The 21,337-nt window shown below is 41.3% G+C and overlaps 1 protein-coding gene across 1 annotated transcript in view; it reads right to left on the bottom strand.

Annotated features, from left to right (window-relative positions):
* Window positions 1–2,418: 2,418 nt before the first annotated feature.
* The window catches only part of fam135b (family with sequence similarity 135 member B), a 42,437-nt gene continuing 23,518 nt past the window's right edge, over window positions 2,419–21,337 (bottom strand). Inside the window, exons 6-20 of the mRNA XM_030064132.1 lie at window positions 20,522–20,695; window positions 19,792–19,918; window positions 15,598–15,757; window positions 15,022–15,071; window positions 14,013–14,168; window positions 12,581–12,654; window positions 12,270–12,424; window positions 10,062–12,075; window positions 9,678–9,844; window positions 9,260–9,351; window positions 9,015–9,112; window positions 7,908–8,059; window positions 7,569–7,679; window positions 6,891–7,004; window positions 2,419–6,442 (exon numbers count right to left, since the gene is read on the bottom strand). Of these exons, the coding sequence (XP_029919992.1) occupies window positions 6,237–6,442; window positions 6,891–7,004; window positions 7,569–7,679; window positions 7,908–8,059; window positions 9,015–9,112; window positions 9,260–9,351; window positions 9,678–9,844; window positions 10,062–12,075; window positions 12,270–12,424; window positions 12,581–12,654; window positions 14,013–14,168; window positions 15,022–15,071; window positions 15,598–15,757; window positions 19,792–19,918; window positions 20,522–20,695 (3,850 nt within the window). The 3' untranslated portion in view covers window positions 2,419–6,236. The remainder of the gene's footprint in view (window positions 6,443–6,890; window positions 7,005–7,568; window positions 7,680–7,907; window positions 8,060–9,014; window positions 9,113–9,259; window positions 9,352–9,677; window positions 9,845–10,061; window positions 12,076–12,269; window positions 12,425–12,580; window positions 12,655–14,012; window positions 14,169–15,021; window positions 15,072–15,597; window positions 15,758–19,791; window positions 19,919–20,521; window positions 20,696–21,337) is intronic.

The following is a 21,337-nucleotide window of genomic DNA, read 5'->3' on the forward strand; positions in this document are numbered from 1 at the left end:
ACTAATGATTTCCCTCCTTCACAAGGCAAACAATGGAATGAACACCGCTTCAATCAACTCAGAGTGATGGATTTAATGACAAAATCATTTTTCCTCCACTTTATGGCCGAGCAGAAATGACACATGCACAATGAGATGGGTCTCAGAGGGGATGTTTTCGGGTGAGACCCGAGCCGTAAACAAGAGCGTTACTTTTATTTGCTGTGATTTCATTGTATTTGATGATAAGTGAATGTGACCAACCAATTGTTGTTAACTGGCTGCAAATGACATGCATTACTATGTGTGAGCATAGTTCCCTCATCGGTTTTCTGGAACTGAGAGTGGTTTCTGCTGGGTTGGGGTGGAGAAATGAGATCTATTGATCTGAGGAAGGGAAGAAAGAGGAAAAAATGGGCAGTGGGGGGACTCCAACTAGCCTCAGTTGGATCATGAGTTCAACATGCAGTGACAAATGGATGGTGGAATGGGAAAGAACACCCTGAATCAAATTGACTATGGATTGTAGAGGCCTGGATTTATGGCTCCAGGGTATCCCAAACCTGGAAGTCATGAATTGATGCAACTGAAATGGGGTGTCAGCGGGGGATTGCTGCTATGATTCGTTTACTGCGTTTGTCACAGACGGACAATATAGATGGTGAGTCATTGTTGTCCCACAACAGGGCTCGTTAATAGAATATACGGAGACAGAAGTTAAAGGCCGTGACAAATCTGTCTCTGCGGACATTGTCTCAAGGAGGCTGGAACCAGCCACATATCTGCAGCGTACACAAGCACAGCTGAGGGACTAACAACGACAAGATGGCATCATAGCTTACAGCAATATACACTATATGGACAAAAGTATTGGAGCACCTCCACATTACACCCACAGGAGTTTTTCTGACATCCCATTCTAAATCCATAGGCATTAACATGGAGTTGGTCCTTCTTTTGCAGCTATAACAGCTTCCTCTCCTCTGGGAAGGCTTTGATTTTGGAGTGTGTCTGTGGGAGTTTTTGCCCTGTTCATCCAGAAGAGCATTTGTGAGGTCAGACACTGATGTTGGATGAGAGAAAAACAAGCCCATACCATTATCCCTCGTCCACCAAACTTTACAGTTGGCACAAAGCAGTCAGGCAGGGAATGTTTACCTGGGTTCACCAAACCCAGACTCGTCCATCACACCGCCAGATAGAGAAGCGTGATTGGTCGCTCCACAGAACACATTTCCACCGCTCCAGAGTCCGGTGGCGGCGTGCTTTACACCGCTCCATAAGGCACTTGGCGTTGTCCGTGGTGATGTCAGGCTTGCCTGCGGCTTCACGGCCATGGAAACCCATGCCATGAAGCTCCCAGCGCTCAGTTTCTGTGATGATGTTGATGCCTAAGGAGGTTTGGAGCTCTGCAGTTATTGAGTCAGCAGAGCGTTGGCCATTTTTACACACTCAGCGCTCAGCGACCCCGCTCTGTAACTTTATGTGGTCTGCCCCCTGGTGGCTGAGTTGCTGTGGTTCTTAAACGCCTCCACTTTGCAATAATACCGCTTACAGCTGATGGTGGAATATCTAGGAGGGAAGAAATTTCATAAACTGACTTGGTATAACTTGGCATCCTCGTACATTTCTATCACAGTAGCATGCTGGAATTCAGTGAGTTCTTTAGAACAAATTCAGTGATTGAGAGGAGTGCCCTAATACTTTTGTCCATATAGTGTATATGTTTGCAGGTAAATTGGACCAATAGCCTACTGCCCATTTCTTCAAAATTGGACATTGGCCGTCAGTCGGTATCACCCATCTCTGATAATGATGGGTATGATGCAATTTATTTGATTACATATAAATTGTAGAATTGATAAGCATTATATTTGTCTATGGGAATGCTTTAACCTGAATAGAATCCAGTGAGATATTTGGATCATATTTCACAAATATGCGGATTTTGTTATTGTTATGGGTTATCCACATGGCCAAGACTAGCACCAAATAGCAGCCATCAGAAATTCTAAATCCAAAAAAGTATTTAGCAGTATCTACCAAAAAAAATCAAACCCTTTTGCCACCATATGTAAATATTTTGAAGCTGATAACAAGCTGAAAACAACGACCACAATATTTCTGCAAAAGAAAAATCTTTTAATTGTAACATCATACAGTTATTTATTATGATAATACTATGCTATCTTTTTCTTTCTATATATATATAGATAGATAGATAGATAGACAGATATTTATATATTTATATATATATATGTATTTATATTTTTACATGGGACACAAGCTACTCAGGAATACATACAGTCAGCAACATAGAAAAATATTAGAGTAGTATTGGCACAGATGAAGTACAATTGACTGTACTTTACATGTTATACATTTAGCAAAATAATGCAGAATCAAATAAATACATGTTCCTCACAGTGAAGTTAAACATTTTTTTTACATTCACTTCAAACATTTCGAATTGTGTCATGTTCCAGCACAATACTCAAAGAGCAGACGATGACAAAATAATCTGAGTAAATCTCATTTTACACACGACAGAAAGCTGCCTAGAGCCTTTGAAATTTTAACACACACATACACACATAATACACCAACCTTCCTCCACATACACACACACACACACACACACACACACACACACACCAACAGGAATATCACTCTCACTACAGTAAAGGGCAATCAAATACAAAAAAAGGTTCAAGTCAGATATTTTTGAGGGATGAAAACAAACAAAGATCTATTATATATATGGTAGCGGGTAAAAAAAAAAAAAAAAAAAAAAAAAATGTAGAGAAACTAAGATTCCAGCACGACTCCTGAACTGACTCTCCTCAACAGATGAGGCCCATGTTGCCCTTGAAGAGGCCAATCTTGATGCAACAAACACTTTCCCCTTCATCGATTCTCAGTGACCCCTTTGGGTAAACAGACACAGCCCTATTGGGGAAAAAGCAAACAAGCTAAAGCCACATCTATGTATGTGTTTGTATATGTGTGTGTGTGTGTGTGTGTGTGTGTGTGTGTGTGTGCATGTAGGTGTGTGTGTGTTGGGGGAGTCGAGAAATGATGCGTGACGCGTGGCAGCACCCACAGATTGCTTAGGCAGCTTGCTTAGTGGCTTTTGAGAACGATCTCTGTGTCCTAAAGGGGCCCATTTGATTAGAGTCAATCACAGTGACACTCTGCTTACCATGCAGTGCCACCGCAAACACCGGGAGCCAGAGGACGTCCGCGCAGAAAAGAGCACTTTGAGATGTCACCGCTCGCACTCAGAGACAGCACACTTTGAAGACAACACAATGCTTTAAGATGGCTGGGACGGACAGCTAAGGTCAAGTTTTAACAGCGAGTGCAGGACGCAGACCTCGGCGCTTAGAGGAAAAATCCACTCTCGGATACTCTTACACTGTCAAAATGGTTTTGGTGGATGCACTTTCCCTCAGCCTTCTTTGACTACTGCGACCTGACTTAGTAGCTTCCTACATTTCAATTAAAGGTTGACATATGGGCATATAATGGTAGGTAGTCAACTAATTTGTGAAAAAGCGAAGCGTGTCTCTGATCACAAATGCGCCCCCTCCTCAAAATGCAGCATGTCTTGCTACATTGCATTCAGGTCTGCTGAGGATGCTTGTCGGCAGAGACACTGGTATCTCTGCCTCCTCTGTGATGGATTTCTCCCTGTATGATTGTTGAACGTTAGTGCAAACTGGTGATTCTAGAAAGAGGTTTCTGAAGGACTGACATGAAAACCTGACGTTTACCCGTGGATGTTTCAGATGGCTGACATTTTTTTTTTTTTTTTTTTTTTTTTTTATTTGCTGTCAAGCTACACTGCTGCTGTGCTGGAACTATCTCGATGTGACATCATGTCATCGTCTACATTTGGCCATTAATCCAGGGGAATAAAATACTTCACCGAACCAAGAACTGAGACCAGAAATGCAATGGCTGTTTTTTAACAGTGTTGAAGCATCTTAGGGTGGATTTTTCCTGTAATAGAACACTTTCTTTAAGAAACAGTGCATATAGAACCACCACAAAACACAACAAAACAAAAGAACAGACAGAATGATTGTGTGGAGTTTGTAAAGCTAGGAGGTTGTTTCAAGGTCATCAATAAAGTGCACTTGTCAGTTAAACCAGTGCAAAGGATAAATATAGCTCTCTATATGTACATAACTACATATGCAGCAGATGCACAACCACCACTGAATATGGTGATGACACTATGATAACAGTTCTCTAATGCCAAAATGTAAACATCTTTTGATGGACAGCATACTGGTGAGGAAATCATCCTCCTACGCTGGAAAATGACACCTTTCTTGCCGTGCTTCCCTGTCACACTAACGCGACAGCAAAGGTTGTGACGAAAGGTTCGGTTCACAAACGTTATTTCGTACTGCGTAGCTCCGACGTAGCTCGGTGAGGTGTTGAACTTAGGTTTGATCTTCGATGGAAGAGGAAATTTGAAGGATGCACAACAGTATTTTGACTGTGATATGATGGTGTGTTGTTCTGATCATCATGCATTATATTGCACTTGGTTTCTAGGAAATGACTGGTGGGGAAAAAGTCTTGGCAGAAAAGGTTGGTCCATAATATGCAAAATCACCCAGTTTGTCCAGAACACAAAAGAAAGGACACCCTGATTCACAACATGTGTGTATCATTTAAAAAATAAAAATGAACCTGCTATTTCAAACGGCCACATAAAATCAAAACTACACTTACTTCAGATGATTTCAGTTGGCAATTAAGAACAGCTCCTGAGCCAAACATTTAGGAATAACTAAACCCCAAACCGAAATCCGCATGAAGCCCAATCTCTACTGGTGACAAGTAGGGTGCCTGGTTTTTGGTGGCAGGTGATGTCACCACCCATAGAGAGCAAGTGGTGACAGCACTGCCACCAAAGACCAGGCACCGTACCTTTCACCATTGTGGTGTGTTCAGACCAAACATGAAGTGAATTTTACGGGCGCAAATTTTTCGCTTAAGTTGAAAAATTTGAACTCAGGCAAATACGCGAATTTCATGTGTCCACATCATTCACGATGCAGAAATTTGCATCATTTGCATCGCTCGCCAGAAATTTGCATCTGTTTGTGTCTTTGCTTTGCATTTGTATGTAATCACGCTGCGCTAAAAACTTCACATTTGCTCTGAACACACCTTTCACGCAGATTTGGGTTTGGGGTTAAGTTACACTCTTTAATACTCTTTTCTGCCTGAAATAGAGTTAAATTTATTGTGTTATTCTGGAAGTTATAACACTGTTGGTTTGCTAGCATACTGTAAAATAATTTCTCCGATGACGTCAATCAATCACTCAATCATAACACTGCAGAGCTCATTTTAGCTGCAATACTTTGTGAATCAGGGTTAGGCTGAACTCATCTAGAGTAAGGGAAACATAAGGTGAATGCTTCTGACCATAATACTTTTTTTTTTTTTTTTTTTTTTTAGATATACATTAAATTATCAGCTACATGGGGTAACACTCTGAGCTGCGTTGTTACTTTATAGACAAGGTTACTATGATTTGGAAAGTCAGTTGATGTAAATGTACAGTATATGATATACAACACACAAAAGATCACATTTATATGGACTAGTCATACTGTAGGTTCATGAGCAGATAAAAAATAAATAATTTCAAACAATATATTCATTTTTGTAAAAAGAAACATCTATATTTTGTACAATAAAATCCTTGCTAATGTACAATCAAGGGGATAAACGCTGCGCATCTATTGCCTTGGTTTTAAGGATAGTTTGTGAGACTATCGTGGTTATATTCCTTTAAGCAGAACTCCACCAACCAGTGTTATCGACTAAAGACTCCGACCCAGCTCTAAAGGGCAAATAATTAATCGCTTTAGACCACAATTAGCATTTGTTAGTGCTTTAGGCGGGGGGGTTATTCATAAGGCCTACAAAACATCTAGAATCAATCCTGTGATGTCAGATGTTTTGCTTTGCATGGCTACACATCAAGCTCAGACGAACTGTGAGTCCCCAATTAAAACAGTCAACATTTCGCTGATTTTTTTTTTTTTTTTTTAACGATGGGTGCTTGCAGTCCTAACATATGGGTTATACAGGCCCTACGTCTTAGATACCAGGGGTTATATACTTTACATATACTGTACATCGTCAAAGGGATAGGAAAGGACCCTATCCACCAGATCCGCTCCATTTGCCAAAGTCTGGGTATATACAGTACAGCACTAGCACCTTTACTTGAAGTAATTGAGCCCTGCCACAAGGAAAAACTTCTCCAGGAAGAGTTCAGAGTCCAGGACGGCGATGTGGGCGGCTCGACCGATCAGGGTGTTGGCCGTGTTGGGTAGAGCGTGGAACACGTTCTGGCGAATCAGGCGGCACTCTTTCGCTTCCACCAGCGGCTGCAGTAAGTTGTTGATCATCTCCGTGTACACAGGACCTTCAGTGCAAAAATCACAAACGGAGCAAATGATTTTGATGACTGGGTTCCCACCATGTAATGGCTACGCTGAGCAACAGGCCAGTCTCCCAAAAACTTGGTGATGTCCCTTTTAGAAGCTGCCAATCTGCCTAAAAGATCAATTTCCTTAGTCTGGGTCTCAGCAGAGAGTTTGCCCCATGATGGCGTAAATGCTGTTTCAGAAGCTTTTCCTCCGTGACATGAGTAACATTCTATTGGAAAGACTGAATCCCTGTAATTGTTTGGGATTTTTGGGAGAGCATGAAAATGGTCCAATTTTAAGGCTTTGAAAATCGGCACTAAATATCTGCTGTCGGCCTTCAAAACCCCACATGCCTATCACCAGACATCAGAAATAGCACACAAACACAAAGAGCAGAAGCCTCAAAAAGCATCAGTACAGCTAGTTAATATATCTGTTCCTAACCTGTGGTCCTGTCTTTAAGCGCAGTCTTGCACATCTCTATTCTGGCAGAGTGAAAAGGAACATAACGGTCCTGTGGAGACGCCACCAACACCACATTTTTAAAGAACTGGAGCCCTGAAAGGACAAGAAACACATGAGTAAATGAGACTTTAGTTGTGTGTGTGTGTGTGTTTGTGTGCGAGAGAGAGAGAGAGAGCACGAGAGAGAGGGAGAGGAGGAGAGAAAGGAAAGGGGGTGAATTGGTTGTAAAACGCAAAGTACAATCACAAAGTACAATGACAGGTTTGATGCGATAAAACTATGTTTTTTCTCTTGTCTCCTGTCAGTGTGCTTTTAAAAGAGTGCACTGGTGGGTTTCCAATGACAAGGTTTGGATCATTTTGTCAGCCTGCCACAGCTCTGGAGGGGGAGAAAAAAAAAAGCGTTTTTCAGGCTTATCTTCTTCAAGCCTCTGTGACAAACGACTGCTTTGTTCCACTCACACAGTGGGGAGGCCTCTCACAGTTAGCTGGCAGGGGCTGGAGTGTTAGTGAGCTGACACATACAAAAATTTGACAAAAAGACAAGATGACAACATGTTCATGAATATTTGATTAGACTGTCTTTCAAGTAATAGTCTCTAAAGTAAGGAAGCCAATATACCCCCTCTATCTCGAGTTTGGCCTTTTCATATGGTACCTGGTTTCTGACTCAGGAGATATAAGAATGTTTTCCGAGGATCAACATGATCTCTGAAGGTGAGCTGTAGCAGGGATCCCGATTTCTTCAGCTTCTGCATTAACCACAGACCTGAGCAGAGGAAAATAAACACACACACACACACACACACAAATCAGGCATCGCCCTTTTTGAAGACCCAGCATAGAAGGAGAGCAGTATGGATGATATTCTTAGATAAAAGACTAGAGGCTGCTGAGGAACAGAAAACATCTTCGAGAAGCATTGCTGTACTCAGTGATAAATACAGCACATCTGCGCTGTGCTTTTTTCCCTCCTCATGCTGAGTGGTGGCCTCACCTGTGCTGACCAATGTGCTGTTGTTGTATAGCGTTCCCAAGTGTGGGCCTGACAGTGAGAGGAAGGTGTGCAGTTTGGGTAAATAACAGCGAAAGCGAGGCCTCGTCAGCACTGAGCGGATGATGATGTTCCCCAGAGAGTGACCGATGAAGCTGTTGGCCGAAGAAGAGCAACTTTTAGAAAGATATACCAGCATCTTGAGTGGGTGGCTGGAAAAACAGTGCCTCCAACGCTGTAGCTGACCTGCGACACTGCACAGTATCTTATTATAAATACTTCTCTAAGTGAAAGACTGAGAGGAAGTGGTTTCATTGGACACTATGCCCCAACAATGAAGTTGTAGTTAATCATCCACACGTGATAAGTGTTTGAATGTCCTCAAAGGCAAAGTGACAGCTTAATGATGTTAATGTAGAAAGTATACCACCAGAATTAATAGCATTGCCCCAGTAGTGGGGAACAGTAGATTCATGAAGCTATGTCTGTCACTTAGTGTAATTACTGTACTGTTATAGCTCTGCCCAAAATCCCTCATCGCCATGTCTGTTCCTTCTCATCTGTCTTCTATATAACTAAATATAGAAGTAATGTGGCAAAAGCCAGATGCTGTTGTGGCACTCCACTGCTTTTGTCTTTGATACTTGTTCTCCAGAGAATACTGTATGCTAGAAAAACTTAACAAACTTGAATAGAAACTCTTAGTAATAACAAATTGGCACATTGAGGGCAATTAAGCTGGAAGATAAATTGTTTAACTTTATCTGAATCACACTGCTGCAGTACAGTTTTTATGAGGTTTTATGATATATAGTTTATAAGTTCCTCATCCATGTATAGATGCATTTGCTGTCACTGACTGGGTAATCCAAACTGCATTCTATCCAAGGGACAGTGATTCTCAGAATTTAAACAAGGGCTTCATGCTGAACCCAAATCCTGCTTTATAGTTTCTGCTGCCATCTAGTGACCAAAGAAAATACTGTCACCCCTGTTTTGTCGTCTCTCAAATGATGATTTTCAATAAATTCAATCAATCAAAATCAATTAAAAGGGGTATTATTATTATTACATGTATACTGTACAGTAGGAGAGTTGAGAAATTCTGACCTTATCCTGCCTATGGTAAGATTATACAGCTGGATATGCTGGATGATCTCATCCAGCAACCTGTCCGTCATGGTGTCGAAATCTGCAAACGTGTCAGTCTGCAGCAAAGAGCAAAGAAAAGCATCGTCGTCAGCATTCCACAAATTGCCTGAAAGCACTTTCGCAAAATGTGACTCTACATATTATCAATTTGCTCTAATCGACGTCATCTAAAAAATGTCCCAACACATTGCTCTGCTTCCTACCTGGTTCCTTTCAGACATGAGGAAGTCAAGCCTGGATCCTGGCAGCCCTAACTCAATAAAAGTCTTCACAAGCCGAAGGTCTGCGCTGTTACCTGGAGGCAAAGAGGAAATTACATATACAGTATTTGACTTCGCTCTTATGAAGACTGCACATTAATCATTCAAAAGACACCTTCAATATGTTTTGAAAAATAGGTATTCACAGACTAAAGCGTGATTAAAAGTTTGTAGGACATGACTTTTGGAGACTGCATTACATTTACAATGACAATAAGATACTTAACTCTAAAAAAAAAAGTAAAATACAGTATGCTATGCAAGAATTACAATGTATCAGTTAATACGTTTCTGTGGTGAAATTCCTCTGCAATGTATTGCATCATATGGAACCAGAGTGTTAGGCTGTATGCTCACTCACCATCAAGACCATGGACACACACCACCAGGTGAATGCCATCATCAAACTCCTCATCGTCCTCCTCAGGGGGGAAGTAGGGCAGATCTGATGCCAGGAGAGGAAGGTCGCTGTATAAGCTGGCCTGAAAGCTTAACTCTTTCAGCAGCTCCTCCTTGGCCTTATAGAAACTGTAATGAAGGGAACAGAAATTGAGAAAATTACAGAAAGGAGAGATTATATTCTATATTTTAAGAATACACTTAATGAAAATACAGTACAGCACATATACAGACATACTATATATCCGTACACTTGCAGTAACACACTCATACAAAATATTCTGATATAACATTGCTATATCTCAGAAAATGCCTATGAGTTTATAGAGGAAACTCGTAAACTCACTTTAGCATTCTTTCGTTGGTCTCATCGTCCATGCTCAGAGGATTGAGTGAAGATGAGGAGATGATTCCAAACGAGCCCAGGGGCTGATGGGTAATGGGTGAGGTAGCCTGGCGGGCAGACATGCCACTGATGGATGGAGAGTCTCTCAGAACAGAGGAGAAAGGCAGACAGGTTGGGGCACAGGACACTGACATGTTAACCACTTCAACCACCTTCTTATTCATGAAGGCCAGGCCTGAGTTGGGGATCTTAGATGGCTTACTCTGGAAATCTAAAGGCTCTTTCTCAGTTGCTGGGAGCCCGTTAAGGTCAACAGGTGACACAACATCATTGGTTATCAGCCCTCTGAGCTCACTAGGCCTTTGTGTAGTGTTGGTATTGTTGGGGATGTGCTGGGAATTCTCAATTCCTGAGGCCTCAGGCTGTAGAAGTGTTCGAGGGGGATCCAGACACTCCTGGTCTTCAAGGTCGAGCAGCCGTATCTGATCGAAACTTTGGCACTCATCCTCTACCTTATTACTCTCCTGATCTGCGGCACTTTTATGCACACATGGTTTGTTTCCACAGCTGCAGGGCGCTATTTCCACTTCAAAGAGGTGCACGTCGTTCAGTGATTCTCTTACTCCAGTGATGTCTCCTTGATATTTCACATTCTCCACCTGGCTGGCAGTAACAGCACTCTCCTTCACATGAGGGCTTTCTACTGGCTGTTGTAAATGCAATACTTCAGGAACACCACTTAACACTGACTTGATTTTGTGTGTCTCTGACATGAACTGTGGAGAATTTGTGTTTTCAGAGCTATTAGTCTCCTTGAGACCATGACCATGGTCTGTGGCTGAACCCCTGTTTAATGGGGCTGTTTCAGATTGATCCATATCCTGGTTGTTTTTCACAGAGGAGTGGTTGATCCTAGATGACTTCTGGTGTTGTACTAATCTCTCTGTATCTAGTTCCTGGTTGAGCACCACTTGGTCCTCCTCAGTGTCCTCTGGACTACTTATCTGTGGTGCAGAGACCGACTTTGTCAGTTTGCTGAGCTGCCTCTGTTGCTGGTCTTCCTCATAGGGCAGTGAGCTAATTGATGTGAGGGAGGCCTGAATGCCCCCGCTTGGTATGCTACCATTGCTCTCCATTTGCAGGCCCTCCAGAGAGCTGCGGTGAACTGGGTGGTGTCGCACCATTTGCTGTGGGATCTCCCGTTCGCTGGAGAAGTCTCGAGGAGGGCGTCCTCGCAGCACAGCCTCCATGGGCCATGCCACGGAGCTGGGCTCACTCTCTATGCCTGAGTCTGAAATAACTGAGGAGGAGCGCTTCATGATCTTTGAGCCAACCAGGCCTCCCCGGTGAGTCTGCTCTTTTCTCAGATCGCCTGTAAAGGGGGGCGTGACCGGATGAGTATAGGCAGTGGGTAGGCTAATGAGAGGAATATCTTCGCTCTCATCATCCATGGAATGATTCAGCGGCATGGCAATATCAGACTCCTCTTCATTGTACTCATTCTCTCCTGCATCGCTGTGTTTGAGAATCTGTGTGGCATCACTAAGTTCTGTAGCATCTTCTCTTACATGGTGGACAGGTGACTCAGGCGAGTCAATAATGGGATTTTGGTTAGACGAGAGGACCAGCACCGCCTCTCCTCTGTATGGGTCAACATCTGAAGGTCTGACTGTAATGTACCTTCGGCCTGGACTAGAGCTGTCCTGAATCTGGGTTTGCTTCTCCGGTAAGTCTGTTTGTTTTTCTTCCGTTTGAGAGGGTCCTGGGTTCTCCTCATTATTGACAAGGAGGCTCTTGGTACTTCTGATGCTCATGCTGCTCCTACTCTGCTCTGCTATGAGTGAGACATATGTGGGCAGGTCCATGCAGTCATCACTGTCTGAGGGCTCCTGGGGTATTGCTGGTGATCTGGCGCCCTGGTCTTTCTCATGACTGCTATTGGCAGAGGTGACAGCAGGATCTGAATTGGCCTCCTCATTGGTAGTTGCAAGCATTGGCACATGTGATACCCACTCTGGAAACAAAAAATAGTACAACTGATGAATGACAGTTGTAACTTCAAGGCCAATAATCAGTCATGCTGTGTATGTGGCGACTATGGAGCAGGTAATGGCAAATTTTGAGTATCAAACATTTACTACAAAATGCGTGAATAACACAATATTTCTCACATGAAATGAATAGTAAAGAATCCAAATTTTGGATTACCTGTTTGAGGGTGCTCCACATATCTGTCCTCAAAGATGATGGGCAGGCTGTTCCAGTCTCCATCAATGTCCAGGCACTCAACAGGTAAAGGAGGCATTCTGGTCAGGTAATCTGAATTCCTTACCTCTGCAGCTATCTGTCCATGTCTGTTGATTCTGTAGGTGTAATACAACAGACAATAAACTCTCCACTCTTCACAGAATTCTTTACAAATCCATAATATATTAAGCTAAGAATATATTTAATATATTTAAGCTAAGAACAATAAACAAAAGCATCAGCATTATCTTTCTGAGCAATGTCATACTTACAGATCCTCTTGAAAAGTCAAGGATGTCACTTTAGGGTGTTCAGTGAAGAAGTACGCCTCTGAAAATCTCCTGACCTGACATTTAGACAGACAAAAAGAAGAATCTAATCATTCATGCAGTTACAGAAACAAAATACTATTTTAAAAATTAAAATATCTTGTGTTTTGGGGAAAAACACTGAGTCCTCATGAATCTCACAGTGCTCACAGTGTACATTCACAAAAGACAGAAAGATTCAAATTTCTTCTTCCATTTTGTCAGAAAAGCTTGATCCAATGCTTTCCCTCTCTCCAACTCCAATTAGAAATGCATCATCCTTGAAAGTCAGCCACTGTGTCAGGAAAATCACTAGGAACACTATTTCTGGTGTATTTTCACCCCATGATAATTACAGAGTAAGTGTTAATTGAAATCCTAACTCCACTGGTGAGTGGAAGCATGACAATATCCCCTCAGGGTAATCTAATACCAACCAAAGCAAACATGTTCATTACTCTCAGACAACTGAGATGAAACAGCGTCAAATATAAGAGCTTTGAGAGCTACTCCACTGTGAAGCAGATTGAAAATGGTTTCCTATTAATATTAAACAGCCCACTGATTAGATAGAAGTTATATTGGAAATTACATTAGCCAGCTCAACCAGGTTTTAGCCACCAAGGTGCAGATTGCCATTCCATCATTTCACTAATTCCTTCTATAATACTCAGAGCTCACAAAACTCTCTGGATCTGGACAGTTTAAAGTTTGGTCACGCTGCTAACCTCTGAATCACACTTTATGTGATGCCGTTCTTAAACGTAATTGGTCCTGAGCATATTCATGAATGACTAAATCAATTGAACAAGAATTTGATGCTTTTCCCCAGCCACAACCACAAATTGTAGCACAAATTAAATAACCACATACGAAATTCAACAATTAATACAAATATGCACCTGAAATATGATGGAAGATCCTCCCTTTTATTATTTACTGTATATTCTTTATTTTATTATTTAGCTGTCTGACCAGAGAAATCATCACAAGTGTGTTGTGGGAGGATTTTAAGCTGTAAAACCTGCAGTGAGAGCTGTTTCACCTGCTAACCTACCAGAAAGAATTTCATTAGCACTGCATTTATGTAGTTTCAGTGGCTTTACAATAATATCGAGAAGGAAACACAAATTCTTTGCAACCTATGGATTTCAGAGCAGCATACAAAAGCTTTACGTATTTTATTTTATTTAAATGCATTGCACATTTCATGCTGTTCTGTTTCACAAAACATTATCTATCAACAGCTTCAGTGCAAAAATATCAGCAAATAAAAAAAAATAATAATTACATAAAGAAAGAAAGAAAGAATGAAAGAAAGAAAGAAGGAAGGAAAAGAAAGGAAAAGAAAAGAAAACACAAGAAAGTGGCCAGTGTTTGATGGAGTGTTTCTCACCCTGAGTGTGTGGTGCTCCTGGGCCAGATAGGAGAGGATGTGGGGGTTGAGCACAGCAGCCTCCAGGAACTGACTCCACAGAGCAGCCAGCTGGGAGCAGAGCTGGCTCACATCTCTGCTGATCTGCTCCGCTACCTTCTCATGGCCTTCCTGCAGCTACCATATGGTGGACATGGAGAAGCGTTGGTGGTATATCATACACTCAGCATACACTCCTCAAAATTAATTTACTTCTACATCCCCAAATGGAAATACAGTTTCTGAATGCCAACTGATGCATTAAGTTTCAGGATCCTTGGTCTAGAAATATTCCGACCCAAGGGCCATTCATTATCTCCAGTCTACATGACCACCATGTCTTTGGCCAGTGGGCGGAAACCCACGTAAACCAGCAAACTCCATACAGAAAAGGCCAGTCCTTCTGGCAGAGAAGGGCTCCTGGTAACCACCGAGCCAGCCTACACATGAACTTCTGAAATTGTGAGGTCAAGCCACCATCGACTGACAGTCTCTCTCGGCGATTTTACTCACTTTCTGCACAAATCAGTGTTGTAAGACTTTCAAAATTTCGAAAACTGAAAAAAGAAAAACTGTGACAACAATATTTATTATTTAAATTGACACCTTGTTGGTCTTCTCTTATATCCCAAAGTCCATTGGCCTTTATTGGTGTTTAAATAAAACTTGGCCAAAATGGACTTGCAGATGTAGATGGCATTTATTTGATATAGTGAGTGGATGTAAGGCTATGTAAAATATAAGATTTGGTATTAATCATGAAATAGTGTTTTTTTTTTTTTTTTTTTTGTCTAAAACTTCAAAAACAAAACAAAAAAAAAACACAACCACTGACATCATGTCTAATTGATAGAGATTTTCTTGGTTGCATATCCTCATAATATTACCATATTTAACATGAATATTTCCAAGTGAGCAGTGGCAAGAAAATGCTTATGGCTTTAACAATATTCTCTGTGATATGTGGCTATGGATTATTGAATCGACCTACCTGCAGTTCTATTGTGAGCTGGTTTAGAGTTTCTTCCACAGGCAGTACCTCTGTGGAAAGAAAAGTTATTTACAAAGCTTAGTGCAGGGAATCTTTTGCACTCTTAGTGCCCAAATGCAGTAGTGTAATGTAACAAAATAAAAATACTTTGTTATTCTACTTAAGAATTTTTTTAAGGATTTTGTACTTTACTCAAGTACCAATGTCTCAGTTTACTTTCACTTTTAATTCACATTTGAAAGTAAAATGCATACTTTTACTCCACTACAGTTTCCCTGACAACTTTTGATACTATAGTTGATACTATTTTGATTGTATATAATATTAATATTAGTCAGCCCTTGAAATATCCGTCTTGTAAATTTTTCTTATGACAAATTCAGCAAGCATTCTTTTAAGTACACAATTTACTTGTACTTTTGAATACTTAAGTACACTTTTACTTAGAAGGTACTTTTACTTGAGTAGTTGTCCAATGAAGTATCTTTATTCTTACTTCAGTATGATTTTTTAGAACTTTTTCCACCACTGCCCAAATCAAAGAAAACAAAATCAAAGGGCTGAGCATATCTTCACCTAGGTCTGGTGGAGTCTGCTGGAGCTGGGGGATCTCCTTCATCAGGGCTGTGTAGTAAGTGCGCAGACCTCTGTGTGCCACCAACAGGAGGCGACAGAGCCTTCGATGCCACGTATGAGCTCTCTGCAGGCAGTTTTCACTGGGCACATAAAAGCTTCCCTGGAGAGTCAGACACAGAGGAAATGTCAGCTGCTATGTAGGTCAGCAGTCACCCTTCAGAAAATGGCCTGCCTTAATAACGCCCATGTTCACATGCTTGGACTTTATGGCCTCCGCAGCAAAAGCTGTAGAGGCTTGTCACTGACCTTGAGTGTATGTGTTAAAAGGACCTTGTTTCTGCATTGGCAAAGTCCTGATAATTACTTGGAAGATCAAATGAGACGTTAGAAGCGAGCGGCCCCTAAACACAGCTTGCTATGAGCTGTAAAAGCAGATCAATAAGTGTGCGTGGGATAGGAGGATGTAACGCTTCCCTGTTATGACCTTTTAAAGTTCCCAAGGACAGGAACCTGTCCCACAATCACATGTGCCACAATTTGCCCATGCCAGTTGTCTTGGCCTTGGTAAGAAAAATGAAATAGATGAAATAATGTAACTTTGACTGAAGTTATAAAGAATTGAAAATCAAATGAGTTACAATTTGACACAGACAAAAAAGATGATGAACACACTCCTCAAATTGTAAGACATGCCTTCATGATTTCTTTTCCTACTCAAAATATTTGGGTGTTGATATTTGGACTTTTTTTCTGTATATTGATGCAGTGCATGATTGTTCCGCCTTTGATTGGATAGTTGATAATTGTGGTTTGTTCTCTTCCTTGTAATGTCTGAAGACAGTGTTAAGTTGAACTAGGACTCTAATAACAGCGTATTCTTGAAATTTTCAATATTTTGATGATTTTTTGGAAAAGAATTAAGTTTGTTATGATAAGATTAAGTATGTACTATAACCTTGTGAATATTGTCACTTCCTGATTTGAAATGTAGTAAGTCAAAAGTTACTGTAATTGACACACCTGACAAAGAGCAACTGAGGTGGAGACAAATGTGTTACAATAAATGTTTTGGAGCTGCAAGCTGACGTGTGGATATTCTCCATGTAACTTTTCTTTTTACTTCAGCCTTTGTGTCAGTCAGCCTTTGAGTTTAGCATTATAACAAATGTTAGAATGAGCATTGTGTGATGTGTATATACTGCACTTTTAATAATTTTACATTTATTTATTTTACCTTTTATCTTTGATCTTCTAATTTTTGCCTAATTGTACAGCACTTTGGCCAACATCTGTTGTTTTAAATTGTGCTCTATAAATAAGTTGACTCAACTTGACTATATTTAAAATTAGACATTGGCACAATTACCAGCCCATGCTTAAGGTCCACAGTTAAAGTTCTGCTTTATTTAACTCAAAGAGAATGACACTATGTATTGCAGCCAAAGTGTGTTATTCTCTCTGAGAGCAATGGCTAAAAGCATAATGTGCAGTACAGACAGTGCTCCCAGCAGATGGCTCTCTAACAATGGAGCAAAAATATTAATTGAATGTCCCCGCTGCATTCCACAGGAAGGTTTGTGTTGAATACCAGTGTTTGTCTCATCAACAGCTGACGGCTACAAATCACTTAAACCATAACACTAAAATCACCACAGTGTCTTTCATTTTTTTGAAAAATGTCTGACCTACTAGCCAAACAACTATCACTATGGACATCAGTGGTGATTATCTGGAGGAGAGAGGTCCCGAATGTGACCAGCCTCTGCCCTCGGCCACCGGCCTCTGACCTGAGACGGCGGCCCGCACAGTTCGTCCCACGGCTGGGATGTTTTGGCAGCGCCGGCGTGGCTCGCAGGTTTGAAAGGCATGTAATGCCTGTGTATCTGGGGATGTACTATAATTTGCCCCAAGCAAGTAAAGCTGCCGGCCCTATCATCATACCTGTGTGCGCTCTGTAATTGCAGCAGTGCAGTGTACCCCTACCAGGAAGGAACATCTGTATGTTTACTTTCATAATTCTCTTTACCTTTATAGAGGCCTGCTGGGATGAGTCTCTGAGCGAAGGGCGAAGAAAAGTACCTATTTTTCAGTATGAACTAGTTATTATCTGAAAACCATACAGTACAGTGGCTCTCCCTCCTCTGACAATGCTCGGGATGTGTCCCAGTTCTAAGTCATCCGACATCACAGTTTTTCCTTTTATAACCATATTTCATGAGCAAACTATCTTTTGCAGCTGTAAAAGCAACTTTTACAGTGCACCATACCAGTAGTCTGAAAAACAGATGAAGGGATGTGTGTTTTGTTGCCTCTGTTATAACATGAGGCATCCAAACACTGCTGCAGTCACGACTGGACCCCCGTTTAGTACTTGTACTCCAATACCAGGAGCAAATAGGATCCACTCAGAGACACAGACAAGTACAACTAATACGAGCAGGGGGACAAGAGGAGGAGTTAGAACTTGTCGAAAGACCATATTTTTGTCATGTTTTCAGAGGTTTCAGAGGTTTTTCAAGTTATTTTGAGCACTATATGTAGCACTGACACACAAAAAAAAGAGCCAAGACTCTCAGGTGTCTCTTTTCTAATGGCGTAATGCTCCTCTGAAATTATCCTATTCTGGGATCCTTTGCTATTAGAACAGTGTGTTTCTTTTTATCTTCCGTACCACAATTTGGCTCAAATCAATGGAAATCGCCAACATGTGATTTTTGCAATTCTAAGAAAAGTTCCAGAGGAGCTGCCACGGTGGAAAGGAGAAAGTGCTGAAAATGTATTTCAGCTGCAGGTAAAAGGCTCTAAATAAATAAAGGTAAGGGCGACGGCATTGCTCTGTGCAGATTTCACCTGCAGCTATGTGGTACGTGGCGGTTAGAGCAGAACTCATTACTGTGATCAAACGAAGCCCCCCTGCTTGGCTAAACAGTGCTTATTAAAGCGCCCGGTCAGGGGTGGGCATAAAACCCAGGAGCAAGAGTGGGGGCAACCTGGGCCCTCATTAACATTTACAGTGCAGTGTGTGACGTTCACAAGGCCCACAAGAGATGGATGTAATAAACGAAAAGGAAAAATGGAACCAACAGCTTTACAACTCTACATATAGGAAATGATTGGCGACATCAGGAGAAAGTTGGATAGTTGGCTAAATGAAAAATTGCTGGGTGCGGAGAGTCGCTGACTGACATCTATAAGAGGTCACATGGATCTGAGCCATCAGGCCCACGTTGCAGATCAGGCACAGCGTCTGCAGCCCCACCTTCCTCAGTGTAGAGCTCCCACAACCAATCACATTTTTTAAAGTTCATTTAACCTTTTGAGAGCTGAGGAAATTCATTTGATTTGTTTCAGAAAGTTGGTGATAAGCAAATCAACAAAAATGACCCCAAAAAAATGAATGATCCAGAAAAAAAATGTAAGAAAATAAGAAAATTATCTGATAATGCATCAAATATAAAATAAAATAAAATAATTACCAGAGTATCTAGTCTAGTATACTAGTAAACTAATAAAAATAAGTAAAACTGCCTTTATAATTACTGTGACAATACATTTTCCTATGTTTAAAAAGTTTAAAATTACCATACAATTACCACAAAAAAATACAAAAAAAAAAAAAAACAATTTTGAAAAAACACTGTACTGTAGACGAGACACAAGACTTCAGAGGGATGTGAGAAGACGACACCATCATTCCCAGTGAGAGCTGGTATCACCTCCAGGTGCTAGGCCTGTGTTCTGCATGCCTGGGCAGGCGGCTTAATCGGATACTACAGTATGAAAGAGTCTGGTGCAGCAATAATCTCTGCGCTGGCCTCTGTCTTTAAGTCTCCATGGCTCCACAGGGCCCTGACTAATGACCGTTTCTGTGGGGGAGAGACATACAGGACCAGGATTTGTAATCCAAATCAGAATGATCCTGTGCTCAACTCTTGGTCTGAATCCTATTGCTTCTGGATGACATGCCAAAACAAATCATGGCTAAATCCATCAGCTGTGATCACAGTTACGCCACCGCTTGACATTTGGCAGCATGAACTCCTCTGTAAGGAAAAGGAAAGAACTACCTCAAAAGGAATCTGGATATCTTTTTGGGTTATTTTGAGCTGTTCGACAGTCAATGCCAAGGTGAGAAGCGAGGCGCTGACTTCCTTCTTGAACATTACTGAACTGCAAAGGCAAAAGTTAGCATACCTCAGAGATGACAGGCTTGCAGTAGCCAGCTCCGAACATAAGGTTCTCCACAGACATGGCAGATGGGTCGCTCCCACTCTCTGGCGAGCCCTTCCCTAGCCAGGAGCCCTTCCCAGTGCGCGCAAAGCTGGAGACAGAAAAGAGAAGAAGCATGGAGGGACAAATAGTAAGTGTGTGTATGCATGTAGGAAAGAGAGAGAGAGAGGGAGAAAGGAAGAGATAAGCTCAAAGAGGGGAACTGCTGTCTAATGTAATCAATCAAGCGCTGCTGTAATCTTTGTAATGCATGGCTAAACACTGAGTTTATGATATTGGCAGCTGGATTCATCAGATAAGTGTTGGAAAAACTATTCATTCAAGCAGCTAGCGGATACACTCTTAATTGAGACTGCCAAAACAAATATGAGTAGGGAAGAGCTGTGCCAGCTGGTCAGTAGTCATTCTCCTAATTTGTTACTGCACTGCACAGCAGGGGTTCTCAAAGTGGGGTGTGGGGACCTCCAGGCATCCTTGAGGTTCCAGCCAGTCTGCAACTACTTAGGGAATGGCTCATTTCATTTAAAATGAGACAGTGTATAAAAATAACTATCGTAATTATAGGTTTCACTCTCACCACTGGTGTCTCCTCAGCATGGAGATTTCTGGAATTGAATACTAAATCAATAACAACAAAAAAATATATATAAAGGGATGAATCTTCCACTTGGGGTCCATGGTCTAATGTACTTACCTGATTAGTGGCTGATGTAAGGCAACCAGTGAGGCGTGTATGGAGACAGAAATGACGGACAGGTGGAAGTAGTCAAACATGACAGGGACATGGTGGTGGAGGCCTCTCCGCGGGTGGAAGTGGAGGCCGAGGGTTCGACTGCTGATCAACGGGACAGTCACTATGTCTGCCAGTCTAAACGACAGAGGAAAGAGACAAATACAATCGAATATAATCCTTAATGTAGCATGTTTAACGTTGTATCTACAAAATTTACATACTTAATGTTTCTGCTAATCTTTTCTTAAAGCAAGCAGTCGCAATTCAGAACTCCAATATCATTTTTATTCCCTTTTCTCCAGCCACTGGTTTCCGTTCATTCCACTACAGTATGAAAATTAACCTTCAGAGACTTCAAACATTCAAACATAACCGTAATAAAGTCATCCAAATTAGTTTTCCTAAAAGCAGCCGCACTGTTGGGTTTTGATGACTTGAAATTAGGCGGAGTGATGCCGTCCCTCTGCCAAGGAAAATAGTCCCCAGGGAAACGTTTGCTTTACACAGCAAATTATCAGCTTTCTGTTTACTGCAGAAACAGAATATTATAAGGGGACGTTTCAACCAAAAATTCATATTTAAAAATTGAGGGGGTTTTATTATATGTTAGGTGCCCCCACATGAATGCAAAATGGTTTGTTGCGATGCAAAATGTGGGGAAATTGTTTTTATATTCAAAATCACTGGTATGGTCCTTCAGTGTGGTAATTTGTGAGATTCTTGTTTTGTTTTGTCTTGTTTTTTTTTTTTTGTTTGTTTTTTTAAGCTAAGCGCTCA

Source organism: Myripristis murdjan, chromosome 11 (assembly GCF_902150065.1).
Source record: "Myripristis murdjan chromosome 11, fMyrMur1.1, whole genome shotgun sequence".
Lineage (NCBI taxonomy): Eukaryota > Metazoa > Chordata > Actinopteri > Holocentriformes > Holocentridae > Myripristis > Myripristis murdjan.